The sequence below is a fragment of the Oryx dammah genome, unplaced genomic scaffold (assembly GCF_014754425.2).
Source record: "Oryx dammah isolate SB20612 unplaced genomic scaffold, SCBI_Odam_1.1 HiC_scaffold_8, whole genome shotgun sequence".
In the NCBI taxonomy this organism is placed as follows: domain Eukaryota; kingdom Metazoa; phylum Chordata; class Mammalia; order Artiodactyla; family Bovidae; genus Oryx; species Oryx dammah.
The window spans coordinates 34060756-34079787 of record NW_024070192.1 but is presented as its reverse complement, the minus strand read 5'-3'; the positions used below and the strand labels follow the sequence as shown (position 1 = coordinate 34079787).

The 19032-nt window shown below is 43.6% G+C and overlaps 1 protein-coding gene across 6 annotated transcripts in view; it reads right to left on the bottom strand.

Moving 5' to 3' along the window:
• MYH10 (myosin heavy chain 10) overlaps positions 1-19032 on the bottom strand; it is a 154989-nt gene that overhangs the window by 82981 nt on the left and 52976 nt on the right. For all 6 annotated transcript variants that reach the window (XM_040243384.1, XM_040243385.1, XM_040243383.1 and 3 more), the window contains one exon: positions 8006-8033. In XM_040243384.1, coding sequence (XP_040099318.1) covers positions 8006-8033 — 28 coding nt within the window. The remainder of the gene's footprint in view (positions 1-8005; positions 8034-19032) is intronic.

Sequence of the window (19032 nt, the reverse complement as noted above, 5' to 3'; positions counted from 1 at the left end):
AGTGGTTAAGAAGTGGGCCATGGTATCTTGATGATCTGCTGCTACTGCTATGTCGCTTCAGTCGTGTCCGACTCTGTGCGACCCCATAGACGGCAGCCCACCAGGCTCCCCCCTGTCCCTGGGATTCTCCAGGCAAGAATACTGGAGTGGGTTGCCATTTCCTTCTCCAATGCATGAAAGTGCAAAGTGAAAGTGAAGTTGCTCAGTCATGTCCGACTCTTAGCGACCCCAAGGACTGCAACCTATCAGGCTCCTCTGTCCATGAGATTTTCCAGGCAAGAGTACTGGAGTGGGTTACCATTTCCTTCTCCGTCTTGATGACCTACTTAGATTCAAATCCAGCCTACCACTTCTTAGTTATGGGGCTTTGGACTACATGATTGGCCTCTGAACCTCAGCTTAGACTCCTTTAAAATGAGATCTGGTTACTCTGCAAGATTGAGATCACGCCTGTAAGGAGCCTAGCATGGCACCTGACGAGAAGTTGCTCAATAAATGGCAGCAATGGTAACAACCATGATGGTCAACAGTGATGATGAATAAATTGACAGAAGTAGAAAGATGATAACCTCTGATTTGAACATGAAAGACACAGAGGAATCATTTTGGATAACACTCCTTTAGCAGTTGTGTCTTCCACAAATATTTCTTCTCAGCCTGTGGTTTATCTTCTCAATCTTTTAACACTGTCTCTTGCAGGGTGGAATTTTTAATGAAGTCTAGTTTATCAGTTATTTCTTTGATGGATATCTCTGGTTTTGTACCTAAAAAGGTTATTACTATGCCCAAGGTCATGTAGGTTTTCTCTTATGTTACCTTCTAGGAGTTTTATAGTTTTGTATTTATATTTACGCAGAGAGTTGCACGTGCCTGAGCACACATGCACACAATCAAATGAAGTGAGGGTAGGAATTTGCTGGGTACAGGAGGGACCTTTACAGGATGATCAAAATGATAATGTTCTCTATCTTAACAGAGGTTTACGTTGTACAAATAACTCAGCCCATACATACTTAAAGCACATAAATACTTAAGAATTTTGCATTCTGTTATACCATAAGTCCCCTACAGATGAAGGAGTTCTGTTTCGAGAGCACATTCAGAAGTCCAACTTTTTCCTAAGTCCAACAAAGTTAGCCTAAGTACCTAACACAATCTGCTATATAGTACTGTACTATAATAGGTTCATAAGACTTTCCACACAAATCCATAAAAACAAATTAAAAAATAATACATTTTTAGTTGTACAGTACAGTACCTTGAAAAGTACAGTAGTACAGTACAACAGCTGGCACACAGGGTTGTCATCGAGTGAAGAAGCAAGAAGTGTTACCAACTGGAGGAGGGAAAGGACGTGGGAGATGGTAGAGCCGAAGGATCGTCAGCAATAGGAGACGGAGGGCAAGCTGCAACGTCACTCTCGCCTGATGTCGATGGAACACAGGTGCATATCTTTGAAAGTTTACAACTTGAAGGTTTGTATGTAGGGGACTTAAGTGTATGTGAATTTTGTCTCAAAAAGATACAGATGTAAATCCTGAACTTTACTTAATGTTATGTATGCTGAAGTATTTAGGGGGAAGCACACTGATTTACAAACGCATCAGATGAAGGGATTAATAGCCCAAAGAGTGGTTTTCCAGTTGAAAATGAAAACATCCGAACAATCAGCAGTCACCGAAAGAAATACCATCCAACCTTAAGCAGTGAAAGTGTTAGTAGCTTAGTCGTGTCAGATTCTTTGTGACCCCATGGAATGTAGACCACCAGGCTCCTCTATTCATGAAATTCTCCAGGCAAGAATACTGGAGTGGGTAGCCATTCCCTTCTCCAGGAGATCTAACCAACTCAGGGATGGAACCCAGCTCTCTTGCATTGCAGGCAGATTCTCTACCTTCTGAGCCACAAGGGAAGCCCAACCTTAAGCTGAGCCTCCTGAAAATGCAGCTTCCATGGAATCCCATCCCAAGGAGTTTCCGGACTGGGGGAAGTCTGACCCCAAGCACCAGCAAGCACAAATTCAGCTGTCCACTGGCATCAAAAAGCCCCATAGAACCCTCCATACTCTCCTCTAGAAGCCCCAATCCACCTACACCACCCCTCGTTTCTTAAATTTAGTATGGAAGCCTTTTATTTCTGGTTTTCAGCAAGTTACTCAACACTGAATACTCCCACACGTGTGCATACATAATCCCTGTCTTTTCTCCTGTTAGTCTACTGTCAATTTGTAGATCCCCAACCACAGGACCCAAGGTGGAAAAGTTTCCCTCCCAACACAAACAGTAAAATGGATGATAGAGGGATGAACAGGTCAATATATAATAAGCAAATATAATAAAATATTAATGGCAGAATCTAGATGGTAGATATATAAATCTTAACTGCAAAAATTCTTTCAGCTTTATGTTTGAAAATATTCCTAATAAGATGTTTAGAAAACTCAAAAAAAAAAGCAAATATGGTTTATCTGATGACTATTACTTTGTGCGCACAGAGATACCCCAGCTGCTGTAGCTCATAAACCCACACCTCACCACTGATGCATACATCAGTCTCAAATGACAATGACCATCTATAAGTGCTAGTGCTTACAATGGTCACTTTTGGTGACAAGAGTAAATCAGTGCTCACTAACCGTAGGTTCTGTCAAACAGCAGTCACTCCCTCCCCAAGTGTTTCCTGCTTCCAAACATTCCAAAGAGTCCTCATCCAAAATGATCATCCAAGCTCACAAACCACCCAAAAAGGAGAGGAATGTGTCCTGTCCCTCATCCCCTGCCTACTGAGTGCAGGGTCACCACGACTGCGGCACTGCAGGCAGGTGACACAACTTCTCTTCCTCGCCCACTTGTGAGCAGAAGCCATCCTGGGCCCTGGGGGTGGGAAGGAAGGGCCCGGCTCACGGGCTGGAAGCACCGCCGTTCTTGCTGGGGCTCTGTGAGCTGTCCAGAGGCCCAGGGAATGTGTGTGAGGAAGGAAGGGGGCGGGTTTACCATACCTTACCATACTCACTTCATGGAGCTTCAGTGGTTAGATTCTTAGAGCAATTTTCCTCTACTAACTGATGCTCTATAAGAACCTGGCTGCTCTTTGTTCCTGATTCCTGGGAGCTCTGGAGCCTCCAAGTACCTGGAATGTGTTTTGTTAGTCATGGTGGGCACTTGGCTAGCTATAGGATGGGGACTGGACAAGCTGAAAAACCAAACGGATGACTAGAGGTTTGTGCCTTTGTCCAAGTGACCCTCCTGGGAGGGGAAAGGGGATAGACACGGATGCAATCAACCATGCCTACATAGTGAAGCCTAATAAAAACTCTTTGAAGCTAAGGTGAGCTTCCTGGTTGGTAGTATACACTGATGCACTGGGAGGGGAAGTGACCAGAGCAAATGGAAGCTGTGCCTTTGGGAAACTCCAGCTCTCACCCTCTCTGGCTCTGATTTGTCACTCTAGCAAAGTATTGAATCTGAGTGGGTAGTGGCCACCCTCAAATGTGTAGCTATTTGGTCAGAAGTACGGGTGGCCTGGGAACCCCTGAGCTTGTGGCTGGTATCTGCAGAGCCAGCCCACATGATGGGTGTGCCTTGGGAAATCAAGGTCAAAACTGCTTCAAAACAGGTAGTTTTAAAAAGATGTTTGCAGCTCACTTTCTGAATAACTGACTTTTCTGAAGAATATGCCCAGTGGAATAAAATAAAAAAGTGAGCAGACTAGTCTAGAATATAGAATTAAAATGAAGAGACATAAGGAATGCAAGGAATGCGACCCGACAGGATTGTGGATCTTTGGAAGTCATAAGAAACATGTTGAAGACTATTACAGAAATTCACATATGGATTTCATACGAGACCACATTACTGTTTCACTGTCAAGTGTGACAACGTGTGTTATGTGGGGACACCCTTGATCTTAGGAATCACCTATGGCGTATCCAGGGGTCAAGTGTCAGAGTATCTGCAAACACTCCTGTGTGTATACAGAGACAAGGGACACATTTAAGTAAAGGGTACATGAGCACTTAACGTATCACTTTCAACTTTTCAGTAAAATTTAGGTATTTGTTTTACATAAAAACTTGGGAGAAATGCAAAGGTTTAAAAAAAATGAAAAAACATAAAATTTGGTAAAAATTTAACTCATTGAAGTTAGGGGATGGGTATCTGGGGGTCTCCAACTATTCTATTTTTGTGTAGGTTTGAAATTTCAAAATAAAACACCTTTATAAAATGGTATCAGAAAGGTTTTACCCTTTGAAAACACATACAGTATTCAACTGTTTCTAAAACTTCCTAATCTTAAGCCTGTTTCTTTGGTTCCTACTTAATTAAGAGATTCACTGTTTTGTTTGCATTTTTATCCATTTACTAAGAATACCCAAAAGCAGTGTTCCAGGTTCTCAGAGGATAATTAAAAATCAATCAAAGAAAGTCACAGTTCCTGCCCTCCTGTCTAGTTGTAAAACAAGACACAAAGACCCAAACAGGTAATGAATTGCAGTATGTGAGCAACAGGGCCTGACGAGGGGAAATCAGTGTGGGCTGGAGCTAGCTGTACCATGAGGCTTATGTCCTCCCTGGAGGGGGAGAGAGGAGAAAGGCAAGGGAGTCAGCCAGGATCCCAGAAGACGGGGCAGAGAGTAGGTGCTGGGCGGGGCTAGGGCAGGACAGGACTGGAGAAATATGAAGGAAGTGAGGCGACAACTGGAAACAGCCATGAAAGAGAGCAGGGAGTCAAAGCAGACAGCAAGGTTTTAAGCCTTGAGTCTGGAAACACAAAGCGCTGATGATGGAAAGAAAGATACTGGGAGACCCATCTTGTCTGTGTGAGAATAGAGGTTAATTTGTCAGCGTGTTCAGTTTAAACTGGCTTTTATTCCCTACTTCACAGCATGTGCTCCAGGAAGACCCAAACACCTGTAATTGTCTGACACCTGTCTTGCCTTCAGTCCCCTGTGCCCGTAAGGTTCACTGATTCTGTAAGAAGCTACAAGAAATTGTGACAAAGATGAAGGTCCAGAAACTCATCTAGCTGTGGGGCCACCCACCTGAGCTACAAAACCCCTGGAAGCCAGTAAGGCCCAGCCTAGACTGCCACCGCCCATGGGCCCAAACCCCCCCAGCCCACCCCTGCCAGATCCACCAGGGCCCGGAGGTAAGCTCTGCAGGTTAGCTCTGCAGGGCCTTCAGGTGGCGCCCACCAGCCTCGGTCACTGCTCAAAATGCAGCTCCTCCGGCCACTCTTCATTCTCGCCCTCTGTTCTCACTTCCTTTCTCCTGATTCCAAACCCAATTATTTTCTGCTCTAGCCCCGCTCTTTTCCTCCACACCCTGTGGGATCCCCATTCCACAGAATGCAAAGTCACCCACGTTCTCAGCCTCCTCACTGAACACTCCCCTCCGCGGGCCGTACTTCACATCACACACCTGTGTGTGCATACACACACATGTATGTCATCACACACACACGTACAAACATCAGGGGCATCCTTCTCACTCCCCCTAATGCTGTTTCCAGACTCTCTTGTTCTAAAAGCCCCTACCTCTCACCTCTCTGAGGTCACACACAGCAGGAGCAGTGGTTCTGACACTGGATTTATTTTGCGCAATAAGATCTTAAAAAATAAACCACCCCCACCCACGCTGTTTCAAAAAAGAAAGCACTTTTATTTCCAAAGAAAACAGGAAGGGTCTTATCTTGGGATAAAGGACATTCCTCTAAGTGAAATAATTTAGCTTTATGAAGCGCTTACCAGAGGCCACTGCCCTCAAATTATCGTGTGCGTGCGTGCGTGTATGTGTGTGTGTCAAAGGCCCTCCTCTCCTTGTGTGAGCAACACACCCAGCCCTTTGACTCCCTGACACCCTCCACCCCATGACCTCCCGCTCCACTTTCTCAGCTGCCCACTCCTGCGGCCACACTTGAGGAGCTCCCTCCCAGCACCTGCGGCCACGGTGCCTGCTCTTCCTGCTCCTGCGTGCCCAGGAGGCCCTGCTCTCCAGTTTCCTGACCCATCTCCCTCCTATCAGTCCCTCGTCGTGTGCCACATCCCACGGTCCGCCGTGACAGTCTCTCTCGCTGACGTTCTCCGTTCTCTCATCTCAGTGACCCCCACCTGAACCCACTTATAAGAACTTTTGGTGAATTAAATCTGATTCCCCATTTCGACACCCTTGTAGGGGAGTGTCCACAGCAAAGGGCCCAAGCGCCTCACACTCCCTCCCCTCCCCCACTGACCCTGGCCTTGGCCACGTGTCTAGCCTGGGAACCTGAGAGCACCAAGCGTGCACACCCTTACATCCTGGAGCTCGTGTCTGTACAGCTCTGGGCAGTCTGTCACCATGTCAGAGCCAGGGCTAGCCCACTGGAGAATGAGAGGACCCACCAAGGCACCCTGGTCAACAGACAACCAGCCCCCTGGCCCTCAGCTGCCCCCAGCCGCGGGGTGAGCCCCAGGTGAGATGGCTGGGCCTGGCTCGGCTCAGCAGACAGGCCCAGCTGAGTCCAATCCACGGGCTGGGAAAACCGCTTTCAGTCACTAACTGTCCGGTAGTTTGTTGTTTAAGAAAAGCGAATTTGTATAACTCAGAGGGTAAACATCGCTGGAAGAATATTTACACGAGAGAGGCTATTTTCTACTTCTCTCATACTTCTTGTTATCAAACACCGAAGTTTCTATGGGAAAGAAAAGCCAAGAGATGAGAACTTTCTCCGTTTCTGGTCTCCCCACCGGCCCACATCAGGCCCTGTTTCCTCCCTGACCCTGGCCCTCTAGGAGCCCTGACTCCCACCCATCTCGTCCTACCCCACTCCCATCAGTTTAACCTCTCCTACCTTAAAGACACCACCAGTAACAGCAAAAATCGATTCCTTACTGCTTTGCAAATGCTACAATTTTCACTCTAGAGCTGTCTGGAAGTAGTAGGTCCAGACGTAGTTTTTTGCTGCTTTTTAAAACTTTTTCTTTTCACACACATACACCCATGTCATTCCTTGACTGGCATCTGGCCTGACTCCCTCCCCACCCCAGCGCACTGAGGGACCACGACCAGCCTCCCGCGCCCGCGTGAAACCCCAGGCACGTGCACCTGTGTATCTCAGTCTCTTCGGTGTCTGCGGCCCACAGCTTGGGCGTCTCTGTGGAGTCTTGCCCGCCTGCCCACACTTGAACCCCGTCTGGGGATCCCACGCGCTGAGGGGACCTCACTTACCGTACGGCTTCCGTCACCGAGGCCGCCGGCTCTGCATTCCAGACACAGCTCCCACTCCACGTCCAATGGCCTGGAGACGGCTCCCCCAGGAGCGCCTCAGGCACCTCAGAGTCAATGTCCTCCACCAAACTCCTTCCCCTTTGCCCTGAACCTGTTCCTCCACCTTCCCACGTCTCTGAAATCCACACAACTCCACCCTCTCCGAGCTCCTCTTTCTCAGGCCTGTCTCGCAACCTAAGCCCCACTTAGACATGCCCACTTCCATCCGGGTCCACGAGCACCTCTCCATCTGAAGGCACTTCCATCTCTCACGTGGGTAACTCAATAGCCTTCCACTCGGTCTTCTCGCGATAACGCTTACCGGTCCTCCATCTTCCCCACTGCAGCTAACAAGACTGTCCTAACCAGCGAAAATGATCACTTCCTGCCGTGGATGTTGTATTCGATCCTGACTTTCCAGTACTTCACACACCAGCATGTGATAATCAATAATGCTTCCTGGGTGATACAGGGAAATTCCTGAAAAGTCCAGGAGGTCAACACTTGGACAAACCAACTAAAGATGTAAGTTTCACAGATTAATGTTATGAAATGTGTGAAAAGCCCAGTTTGACAGCCAAATAGTAACACCAAAGCTAAGCAGAGCTTGCACACCTTAGACTTAAAACAATTAACAGCAAGGTCTACATTAATGTCTTTAAATTACTGCTCTCCTGTCCCCCTTCCTCTCTCAAATACTAAAATTGCTTTTACTTTCCAAGAGAATAGAAAAGAAGTCTGAATGTTTAACATTTACTTACGTGCAAAGAATTGACTGGTCCTCACGATCTAGAAAACAAAATAAACAGAAAGACATTGAATATCTGCCTGTTTTTTAAAATATTTGATAAATAATAAATAGCCTGATAGCCTCTAAAATACTAGGAACTCTGCCCCTCTTAGGCCAAGTTAACGCTTTCCAATCCTGTTATGTATCATACAGTCCTAAATTCAGTCAATTTCATCATTCTCATGCCAGATTATCTGGGGAAGGTAACAATCCAAGCTCAGACAACTTTATATGCCTAATGAACCTGGATTCTCAAAGCCTGCTGCTCATCAGAGTCAACCAGGAAACTTTATAGAAACGAACTTCCCAGAGCTCCACCTTTGGGAGAGGGACTGAAAACAGCTTTTTACTTAGGTTCCCCAAGTGATTCTGATGCAGGGCCAGGCTTGGAAACCACTACCTTACAAGAAAACTCACAACCAGAGAGAAATCGTTATCAATATACACCTTAAAGAAGAAAAAAAAAGTATCAAACACTGAGTGGAAAAAAAGATTAAGGCAGGATAAACTCTATAAGAGTTTAACCACTGTCTGAAGTCAAAACATTAAATAGAGCAAAAATAAGGAAAGAATATAAAAGGAAAAAAAACTATCATGACTTTAAAGTGATAAATAATTTAAGTATTCATATTTAGGGCTTGCCTGGTAGCTCAGCTGGTAAAGAATCCACCTGCAAAAGCAAGAGACCCCAGTTCGATTCTTGGGTTGGGAGGATCCCCTGGAGAAGGGAATGGCTACCCACTCCAGTACTCTGGGTCTGGAGAATTCCATGGACCGTACAGTCCATGGGGTCCCCAAATAAAAAGGTTAAATGCAAGCCAATAGCCTTTCTTGGGCACGTCCTTCCCGGATCCACAAACACTTGGATGATCTCTGCCTGCCCTTCCTGCTCAGCTCAGTCATCTCTCCTCTGTAGGTCCCCTCCAGACCCTCTTCCTCAGGCTCCTCACTGCTTCCTTCCTTTGACCATATTTTGGGGTTAGACAAACAATACTGCCAACTGCCTGCCCGACTAGTATGTGCTAAGATCAGAGCCTGACTTGCTTCTTTACTCCCAGACTTAACAGCCAGCCTTAGGTCAACTGAGAGAATCCAGTGCGAGGAGCCAGGCAGGGCACTGGCAAGACACTGGGAACTGGAATCTTCTGTCCTAGTTCCACCCCTGCTGCAAACTGCCCACGTATCTATAAATGAGACGTTGATTCCTTGCTGGTTTCGGGCTCTTCATCTATAAAACTAGGATTTTACCAAGTTTCTACATATTATTCACTCTAAACATGAACCCTCACACCCCAAATTCTCCTGGTCTGAGAATGTTTATAGAGCTCCACTTATCCAAGTTTTCAGGGCTTTGCTGAACTATTTTACACATTAGAGAAATCAAAACACATGCCAAAACATAACCACAATCAAATGGCCTCCTAACTTATTCAGAGCAGCCTTCTTCCTGCATCTGGCCATACTATTTTCATTGTGTGAAATCTGAGCTCTCACAACCACAATCTACCCTTCAAATCTGCTCTGTATTTCTTCTCCCCATGCTTCTCATCCCACCCCACCCCAATAAAACAAAGGAACTCTCTTTGCAGGTGGACCCATCTGTTCTTGTCACGTCTTACATCAGCTCTGGGCCTCAGTTTCACTATCAGTACAATCAGGTGAGGGCTTGTCAACCTCCAAGATTTCCTCCATAGAATACTCTATAACTGAATCATTCCTTCTTTCTGCTTCACCGAATTCTCTTCACCCTTTCAGGATCAGGTTGGTGCTGCTACTGCTGCTGCTAAGTTGCTTCAGTCGTGTCCAGCTCTGTGCGACCCCATAGACGGCAGCCCACCAGGCTCCCCCGTCCCTGGGATTCTCCAGGTAAGAACGCTGGAGTGGGTTGCCATTTCCTTCTCCAATGCGTGAAAGTGAAAAGTGAAAAGTGAAGTCACTCAGTCATGTCCGACTGTTAGTGACCCAATGGACGCAGCCTACCAGGCTCCTCCGTCCCTGGGATTTTCCAGGCAAGAGGACTGGAGTGGGGGAGGATCAGCTTAGGCACCCCAAATGTTTACAGTGAACTTTATACTCTAAGAACCTATCAATGTAACTAGACTCAGGATATATCATATATTATAGTGACATTTAAGGGAAACACTTTATGGTCAGAAATGCAACGAGCCTTCTAAAGAGGAGAGATTCATTTGATAGCTCAGTTATTGTCCACAGCATCTCCCCAAAACCACAAATGGAGGTACTCAATAAATCCAAGTTGAATTAAATTGTATTTTCAACAGTGAAAATGATTTTTAGATCAGTGACCTTAGCTCCTGCCTTGAAAAACTAGAAAAGAACAAATTAAACCCAAAATGAGTAGAAGAAAAAAAATTATAAGGAACAAAAATCAGTGAAATGGGAAAACAGGAAAAGAAAATGGTGGCCAAATGCTGGATCTTTGAGATAAATCTCTAGACAAAATGATCAGAAATAAGACACAAATTGCCAACATCTGGAACAAGAAAGGGAAAACCACTATAGATCCCAGAGATACTAAAAGGATAATAAGGAAATATTAGAAGCCACTTTCTGCTAAAAAATTTGACAACTAAAATGAACAGAATAATTTCGTTAAAGGATAGACTACTGAAGTTCACTCAAGAAGAATCAATAACCTGAAGAGATGTAGAAAAGACATTCAATAAAACAACATCCATTCATGAGTGAAAACAAAAAAACACAGCAAACGAGAAATACAAGGGAACTTCAACAACTTGATAAAGGGCATCTACAAAACACCTGCAGTTAACATCATGCTTAATGGTGAAAACTGAATGTTGTCCCCCAGAGACCAGGAATAAGACAAGGATGTCTGTTCTCACACCTATTCAACATTACAAATAAAAATAATTTAAAAGCATATACTTGAAAAGGAGGAAACAAGAATGTCTATCTGCAGAGGACATGACTGTCTAGAGATAATTCCAAAAAGTCTACCAAAAAACTTTTCAGAATAAGAGACTCCTGCAAGGTTGCAAATGATGTCAATATGTGTATTTTTAAAATACTATATATATTTTAAATTTCTATATATCAATATTGAACAATCTGGTAAATAAAATTGTAAAGTTCCATTTAACACTAAAAACATGAAATGTTTAGTTATCCTAAGGTATATGCTATACTTATAATGAATATGTGTGAGATCTATGTGCTAAAGACTGTAAAACACCAATGAAATAAAAGAAGACCTACATTAACAGAGAGACAAACCATGTTCATGGATTGGAAGACTCAATACTCTTGTCAGCTCTACCCTTTTTGTTCTATAGATTCAGTGCAATCCAATCAAAACGTGAAAAGTGGGCCATTTTTAGAAAATGGCAAGTTGATTTCTAAAATTTATACTGAAAGACAAAGGAACAATTTAACATTTATTATATGACTATTATAATCAAGATGCTATGAAAAAGGACAAATGTACAGATCAAAGGAACAGAATCCTGACAAAGCAATTCACTGGAGAAAAAAAATGTTTTCTCAATAAATGATGCCAAGATCTACTGGATATTCACATGCAAAACAATGAACTTCAATCCATACTTCGCACCATACATGAAAATTAACTCAAGATGGATCACAGATTGAGTGGGAAAAAAATCGCAAATCACTTATCCAATAAAGGACTTGTAGCTAAAAAGGACAGAGTTCTCAAAAGTGAATAATAAGAAAACAAACCATCCAATTTTTTTAATGGTTAAAAGATTTGAACACTTCACAAAAGAAGACATACAGGTGGCATAAGCACATCAAAAGATGCTTAATATCCTTAATCACCTGGGAAATGCAATTTAAGACCACAATGAAATACCACTGCACACTTTACCAGACTACAGTTTAATAAACCACCGACAACACCAAGTGTTGACAGAAAGCAGAGCTGGAATTTTCACCCACTGATAGTAAGGATGAAAAATGGCACAGCCATTTGGAAAAAGAGCGTGGTAGTTTCTTACAAAGTTAAAAATACACCTACCGTGTGACCCAGCAATCCTACTCCCGATTATTGAGTCATATGAAATTAAAACTTACACTCACAAAAACCTAGTACACAAATGACTCTAGTGTCTTAACTGCCAAGAAACGTAAACTATCTAAATACCCTTCAGATGATAAGTGAATGAACAAACTGTAGAACATGCATATAATGGAATACTACTAGAAACTAACAAGGAGTGAACTACTGGTAGCTGACGCTCAAATGCACTATGTCAGTGAAAGAAGCCAGACTGGAAAGGCTAACCTGTGTCTGACTACATGACGTTCTGGAAAAGGCGAAACTACAGTGACAAAGGAAAAAACTTGGTGGTTGTCATGGACTAGGGGAGAGGGAATGACTATAAGGAGCGTGTAGAAATTTGGATGGAAGACAGAACTGTTCTATATCTTGATTGTAGTTATATAACTAGATCTATTTGTCAAAACTCAAAGAACTATATGCTAAAAAGGCTGAATTTTACTGCATATAAATGATACCTTAAATAAAATTACATATATTTCGTTTCCCTGTCCAGCAACATGTTACATATGTCTCTACACTTAACACTTCAAAAATGTTTAGCAATATAAGAAATACCACCTTATATTTGGGTTCTACCTATTTGCTCAACTGCTAACATTTATTGGAGAAGACCCTGATGCTTGGAAAGATTGAAGACAAAAAGAGAAAGGGTCAACAAAGGATGAGACGGTTAGATAGCATCACTGACTCCATGGACATAAATTTGAGCAAACTCCAGGAGATAGAGAAGGCCAGGGAAGCCTGGCATGCTGCAGTCCAGGATAAGCACATCGTTAAACTTATCGCCCAGTCAAATCACCGTCTTGCCCCCTCACTGGCCCTTTCGCCTCTGATGCTCGTGCCCTCTTAGTCGTCTTCGCAGCCCTTATCACATTATGATAGTGTCCTCATTTGTTGGTATCTTCAGTGAGATAACAAATCTCTAACACAAGCCACTAGAAGGGTCTTCCTACATTTTACAGTTTCTCAGGGTGAGGAGTATTACTGTTTCCCACTGTCTGTATTTCCACATTATTACAATCAATGCAAGATTCAAGGCAACTATAATTCATTATAAAACATTCTTTCGCCTAACATAAAATAATGCCCATTGTCCATTTCTGCTTTGACTTCTACTTTAGACTTGGGGTGACTTAACTGGTGCTTCCTTTTTGTACTCATTTGGCTGAGGAAACGCTCATCATTGCACTACTATTATTCTTATACTTGGAGAGGTCTTGTAAGGGGCATATGATTGTATTAGGCTCTGCTATTTATAGGGGGTTAAAAGTGTATTTACTTCTGTAGTTGGTGTTACCTGTTTTCTGACCTTTCAAACCCTTCCTTGATGTTCCTTTTAAAAGATGGTTTGTTTTCCTTGCTTTTCTTTCTCCTAACAGAGTTTTTTTTTGGCTTCGAGGCATGTGGGATCCCACTTCCCCAACCAGGGATTGAACCTTCACGCCTTATATTGGACGATGAAGCCTTCAACCACTGAACCGCCAGAAGTGAAGTGAAGTGCAAGTCGCTCAGTCATGCCTGACTTTTTGCAACCCCATGAACTGTACAGTCCATGGAATTCTCCAGGCCAGAATACTGGGGTGGGTAGCCTTTTCTCCCTAATCTATATGTAAAGGTTCATATTTTGATGTATATCAATCCTAGTCTTAAAATACTTGTTGGAGAGAGGGATTGGTATACGTGATTATTATTATTATACTAGCACATCACTCGGTGTATCAGACATAGTTTCAAGAGAGCCGCTCAGGATTCCACTATAGAAATGAGCCATCCATTAAGTAGTTACTTACTGGTAGAATAATTGGTTATTTTCAGTGTTTCACAGGAAGCTGTGTCCGACTCTTTGTGTCCTATGGATTGTAGCCCACCAAGCTCCTCTGTCCATGGGGCTCTCCAGGCAAGAATACCAGAGTGGGTTGCCATGTCCTCCTCCAAGGGATCTTCCCAACCCAGGGATTGAACCTGTGTCTCTTATGTCTCCTGCACTGGCAGGCACGTTCTTTACCACTAGTGCCTCCTGGGAAGCCCTGTCAGGAAGCTACTGGAGGTTATTCTCCAGCCAAAATACAGCCTACAGGACCCATAAATTAAGACAGGAAAACAAGCAAGGAAAGAAGCAAGGGATTTCCAGGGTGCAGGCACAGGCAAGTCTGAGGGGCACTAAGCGCAGAGTGGAGGGCAGAGGGTCCCAGGAGGCGTGGCTCTGGCGGAGGAAAGACACCGATCACTTACCTGATACACGTCTCTGTGCTGAAAGAAGACCTGTAGTTCTGTCAAATCGACGTTGGTCACTGCAAAACTACTCTGTTCCCCCCAAAATAGGAAAATCACTAACCCCAGGGAAAACAACAAATTGTGTAAGAAGAGAAATGTGACCACAGGAGAAACAGTTTACACGTTTGAATACTACTAAAACGCCAAAAAATGTTGACTGAACTTCAATCAGGAAGATAGGGGGAATGTAGTTAAAAACTCTTTTTTCATAGTAGGAAGTCTATGGAAAACAACAGAAGTTTAAAAAAAAAAAGAATATCATAAGCCTGTTACTCATAAATACATACAAACACCAGACAAAACAGACAAAATGAGTTCCTCTCAAGAGGAAATCCAGAATGGGCAGGGGGAGGACACGTGTTTGTTGTCTTTATCAATAACGTAAGCCTTGTCGTGGGCTTCCCAGGTGGCTCAGTGGTAAAGAATCCGCCTGCCAAAGCAGGTTGGATTCCTGGTCCGGGAAGATCTCCTGGAGCAGGAAATGGCAACTCACTCCAGTATTCTCACCTGGGAAATCCCATGGACAGAAGATCCTGGCGGGCTACAGTCCATGGGGTTGCAGAGTCGGACAGAACTTACTGACTAAACAACAGTAACAATCCCTGCTATACCGTGTGTTTCATTGTTTAACTATCTTTACGCATTATTTTTTAATAAAAAGTAAAAAGTAAGCATTCAAAAGTCCTTTGACAGCTTCTGATCTTGATGTTATCCAGACTATTCTGCCTTGTCTAATGGTTTAAAACCATTTAGATAACACAGGAATTATTCAGTCCTCGAGACTGGAAAGACTTCATTGCTGAAATTATTTGGGCCTCATGTCTTTGGGACATAAAGGTAAATGTCTCACAACCTTTACCATTTCTCCCACTGGCATTGTTCAGAGTTTTCCACCTTATTTCAAGGCATTTTTGTCTCTGTTTATAGTGTTATAAAACCTTTATCCTTTCTGGTGATTCTCTCCTCTTAGTCACACTTGCCAAACACTTGTCTGTTTTATGGTCTTTTCATGGAACCAGTTCAAGTTTTACTTAATTTTATATTTTTCTTATTTAGGTTCATTTCATGCTGTACTGTTTTGTTTAAATTGAGGTATAACTGATACATAACATTATATTAGTTTCAGGTGTACAACACAACGATTCAATATTTGTATATACTGTGAAATGATCACCAGTTACATCTTAACATCCAGGCTGTATTTTTAAAGGACTTTTTTTTTTTTTAATGTGTGTGAAATGAAACACAGAAAACCTCATGAGATGAAAAGCTCAGTAAATTATCATAAAGTTGCCTTTTATCTACTTTGTGAGTAAAAGGTTTGTGTATAAATTTTTGTTTACTAATAAAATATTTATAACTATAAAGAATCTGTAATAGCAGTTTTGATTTCTTCTTTTACCAAAAAGTCATATGGATGAACGGTTAGCCACAGAAACAGTAAGAAGTCATTAAGCAGCACTCACAGCAAACAGGTGGGAATCTGTAAATACCTTGTCTTACTGCACTGTGGTTGGAGAATGTGGCCAGATCTGAGATTTTTAATGGTGATTTAGCATCAAAATTACAAGCTGAGGTTGTAAACCTTCTTTCTGGTTGATGTGCAGTAGTCCTGTACATAGTTTTCAATTCAAGCTTGCTAAATTGTGTTGATCACATTCTTTATGTTCTTTTTCCCCCTACTTATCTCAGATTCTAAGAGAAGCACATTAAAGCTCCTCCTCTAATTACGGGTCATATTACCTTTGTATTTCCAACAGTGACCCAATGTCAATGATGCATATGTAAGTATTGCCTGACTCTCCTAGAGGATTACACCATAGTGTTTCCCACTTATATCTCCAATCTCTGCTCCCTCCTCACTCTTAGCTGAGGCCCTGCTTTGTGTTTCCCTGAGAGCACAGGAGCAAGCATTTTCACAAGTTCCTACCCAACGACTGGCAGATGCTTCTAAGAAATCTGGCTGTGAAGGGAAGGAGAGGATGGAAGAGAGAACTTTCTAAAGTAACAGAGAAAACTTCAGCACGTTTAATGCTAACATTAAGAGTCCGTACAAAGACAGGCAGAAGACAATAGACACTGTGAGCTTCCTGAGAAGGATCCTGGGAGAGATGTGACAGGCATCAGAGGTGAAGGAGGTGGGAAGACTGGCCTCGGACAGGAGTGGGTACAAGAGAGGATGGTCCGTAAATGTGGCTCAGGAGACTGGGGCACTTCCACTCTGGTGGCTTCTAACTTCTCATGGAACAGGGGAAGCAGCCATCAACTGGGGAGGAAAGCAGGGACCCACGAAGCTTCAGGGGGCAGAGGCCTGAGGCAGACATTAGGGAGAATGAGATTATAACCTTAATAGACAATCAAGGAAGGATTAATGAGGGTGTTCTGTGTGGAATCTGGGCTCGTGGTCACACAATTACAGGAGTACTGATTCAGCTGTATGAAGAGAACTCCAGAGGCATCAGCAACCCAAGTAAGAGCATTAAAAAAAGACAAACAACTTGATTGATCTGAGAATTCTGCCAACCAAGTATAACTTCCCTGGTGGTCCCATGGCTAAGACTCCGTGCTCCCAATGCAGGGCACCTGGGTTCCCTGGTCGAGGAACTGGACCCACATGCCACAACTGAAAGATCCCATGTGCCCCAACTAAGACCTCGTGCAGCCAAATAAATAAATATTTTAAAAAATATTTTAAAATATTTAAATATTAAAAAAAAAAGTATAACAAAAGAGCAAAGGGTGTAGGATACTGACAAAGATGGCTGAAATGATACTATGAAATCCAAACTATGTGAGGAAGAAAGTTAAGGCAGTACTGATAATACACAGGGGGAAAGCAGAACAACACATGGAGCCTGAGATCTAAACAGTCAAAGAACACGGTCAGGAGACTTGCCGACTGAGCTGCCAAGATGGAAGGATTCTGCAATAGAATTTCTGAAATACTATTTGAAAAATAAGATCATTTCAGAAGGTGGCAAAGTCTAGAGTGTCAGCAGCATAAGTGAGAAGAGAAGAAGATTAAGGATCTGCGAGACCAAGGGGTTGGCTGTTAAGGAGAAACTAGGAAGTAACACAGGGTTACGTCAAGCCTTGAGGCAGAGAAGAAATGACATGTCGGGGGTCAGACCAACCAAATAATGAGGCAAGGAGGAGGGAGGAGGGGGCCCCAGAAGAAAGACGCTACAGCGATGAGGGCAGGCAGAGGAGGAGCAGCATTTTCAAGGGGTGAAGAGTAGTTAACAAACGGCCCAGCAAACGCCCTAGGAGTAAAGACAGTGACCTCGCCTCCCAGTGCATAGGGTCTGAGTGCAGGAGCCATTGCAGGGGAAAGCCAGGTTTCAGTTAAAGCCCGGAGGAAAAGAAAACATTCGATGCAGACACTGAATAGGTAGGGAGGTGTGCCCATCACAGAGTGAAATGGGCAAAATGAAAAGAGAGGTTTACGGAAACAAAGATGTGGCTGGGACCAAGGAGATGTGGATTCCATTCTAAGACTCCAGGGAGGCAGCAGAATCTCAGATCTTGGATATTCACAGTGGCTCCTCCAACTACCGTTACAGCAGAACTTGCCTTTAGGTGTGTCTAGGTCAACAGGTCGCTGGCCATGAGGGCTGCTGTTGAACGGAAGCTTGCTGGGGTGGACGGCCATGAGGGGGCGTCAGGGTCCAAGGAGGAGGGGTGACACCCCAGGAAGCCCGGGGTATCAGTAGTCTTTGGGCCCCTCGCATGGTTATGTACCAGGCACAGGCCTCAGAATTGCTGGGTTCAGCTTCTAACACATAGGACTGCAAGAGAGAAGTCTAAGCCCATTGACTCCAGAGAGATCACGTGACTGTGCCCTGTCCACACCATGATACGTGAGACCCAGCAGGGGTCTCCTTTCAGGATCCCTGCCTGGGACTTAGTGAACCCTCTCAGTCTCAAGACTCAAGTCTTTCTTCAGCTCTGGTCAACTTTTTCAAAACTATCACTTCTTTCTTGGCTCTTGAGAGCCACAGAGTTTTGATTATATTGGCCTGTGGTAGAGTTCAAAAATACATGAAAACTAGATGCTTTTAAACATAAAAACTAACATGATGTATTTATGAAGCAACAAGCATACTTATCAGCTGCCTATAGAAAACAGCCGTATTACCCAGTCTAACCTTAAGAATTCACAATTTTTCTACAATAAACATGTTACTTTTCTTTTAATCTTTAAAAGAAAAAAAAAAAAACTTAAAGCCCTCTGTAGAGAAGATGGAGACAGGGCTTCCACCTGCCAATGCAGATCTGGGCTCGATCCCTGGTCTGGGAAGATCCCACGTGCCGAGCAACTAAGCCTGCGTACCACAACTACTAAGCCTGTACTCCAGAGCCTGGGAACTGCAACGACTGAGCCTGAGTGCTCCTGAAGCCCGCACACCTAGAGCCTATGCTCTGCAACAAGAGGAGCCACTGCAAAAAGCAGCCCACGCACTGCAACGCAGAGTAGCCCCCACCTGCCACAACTAGAGAAAAGCCCGTGCAGCCATGAAGACCCAGCACAGACAAAAAATAATTTTTAAAAAAAAGGTTAAAAAAAAAAAGACAAGGCTGAGACGTTAAAGAAAAACAAAAACAAAAACCCAGGTTACATTTAAGAAATTCTGAGTATTCAGCATTGTGAACATCATTTC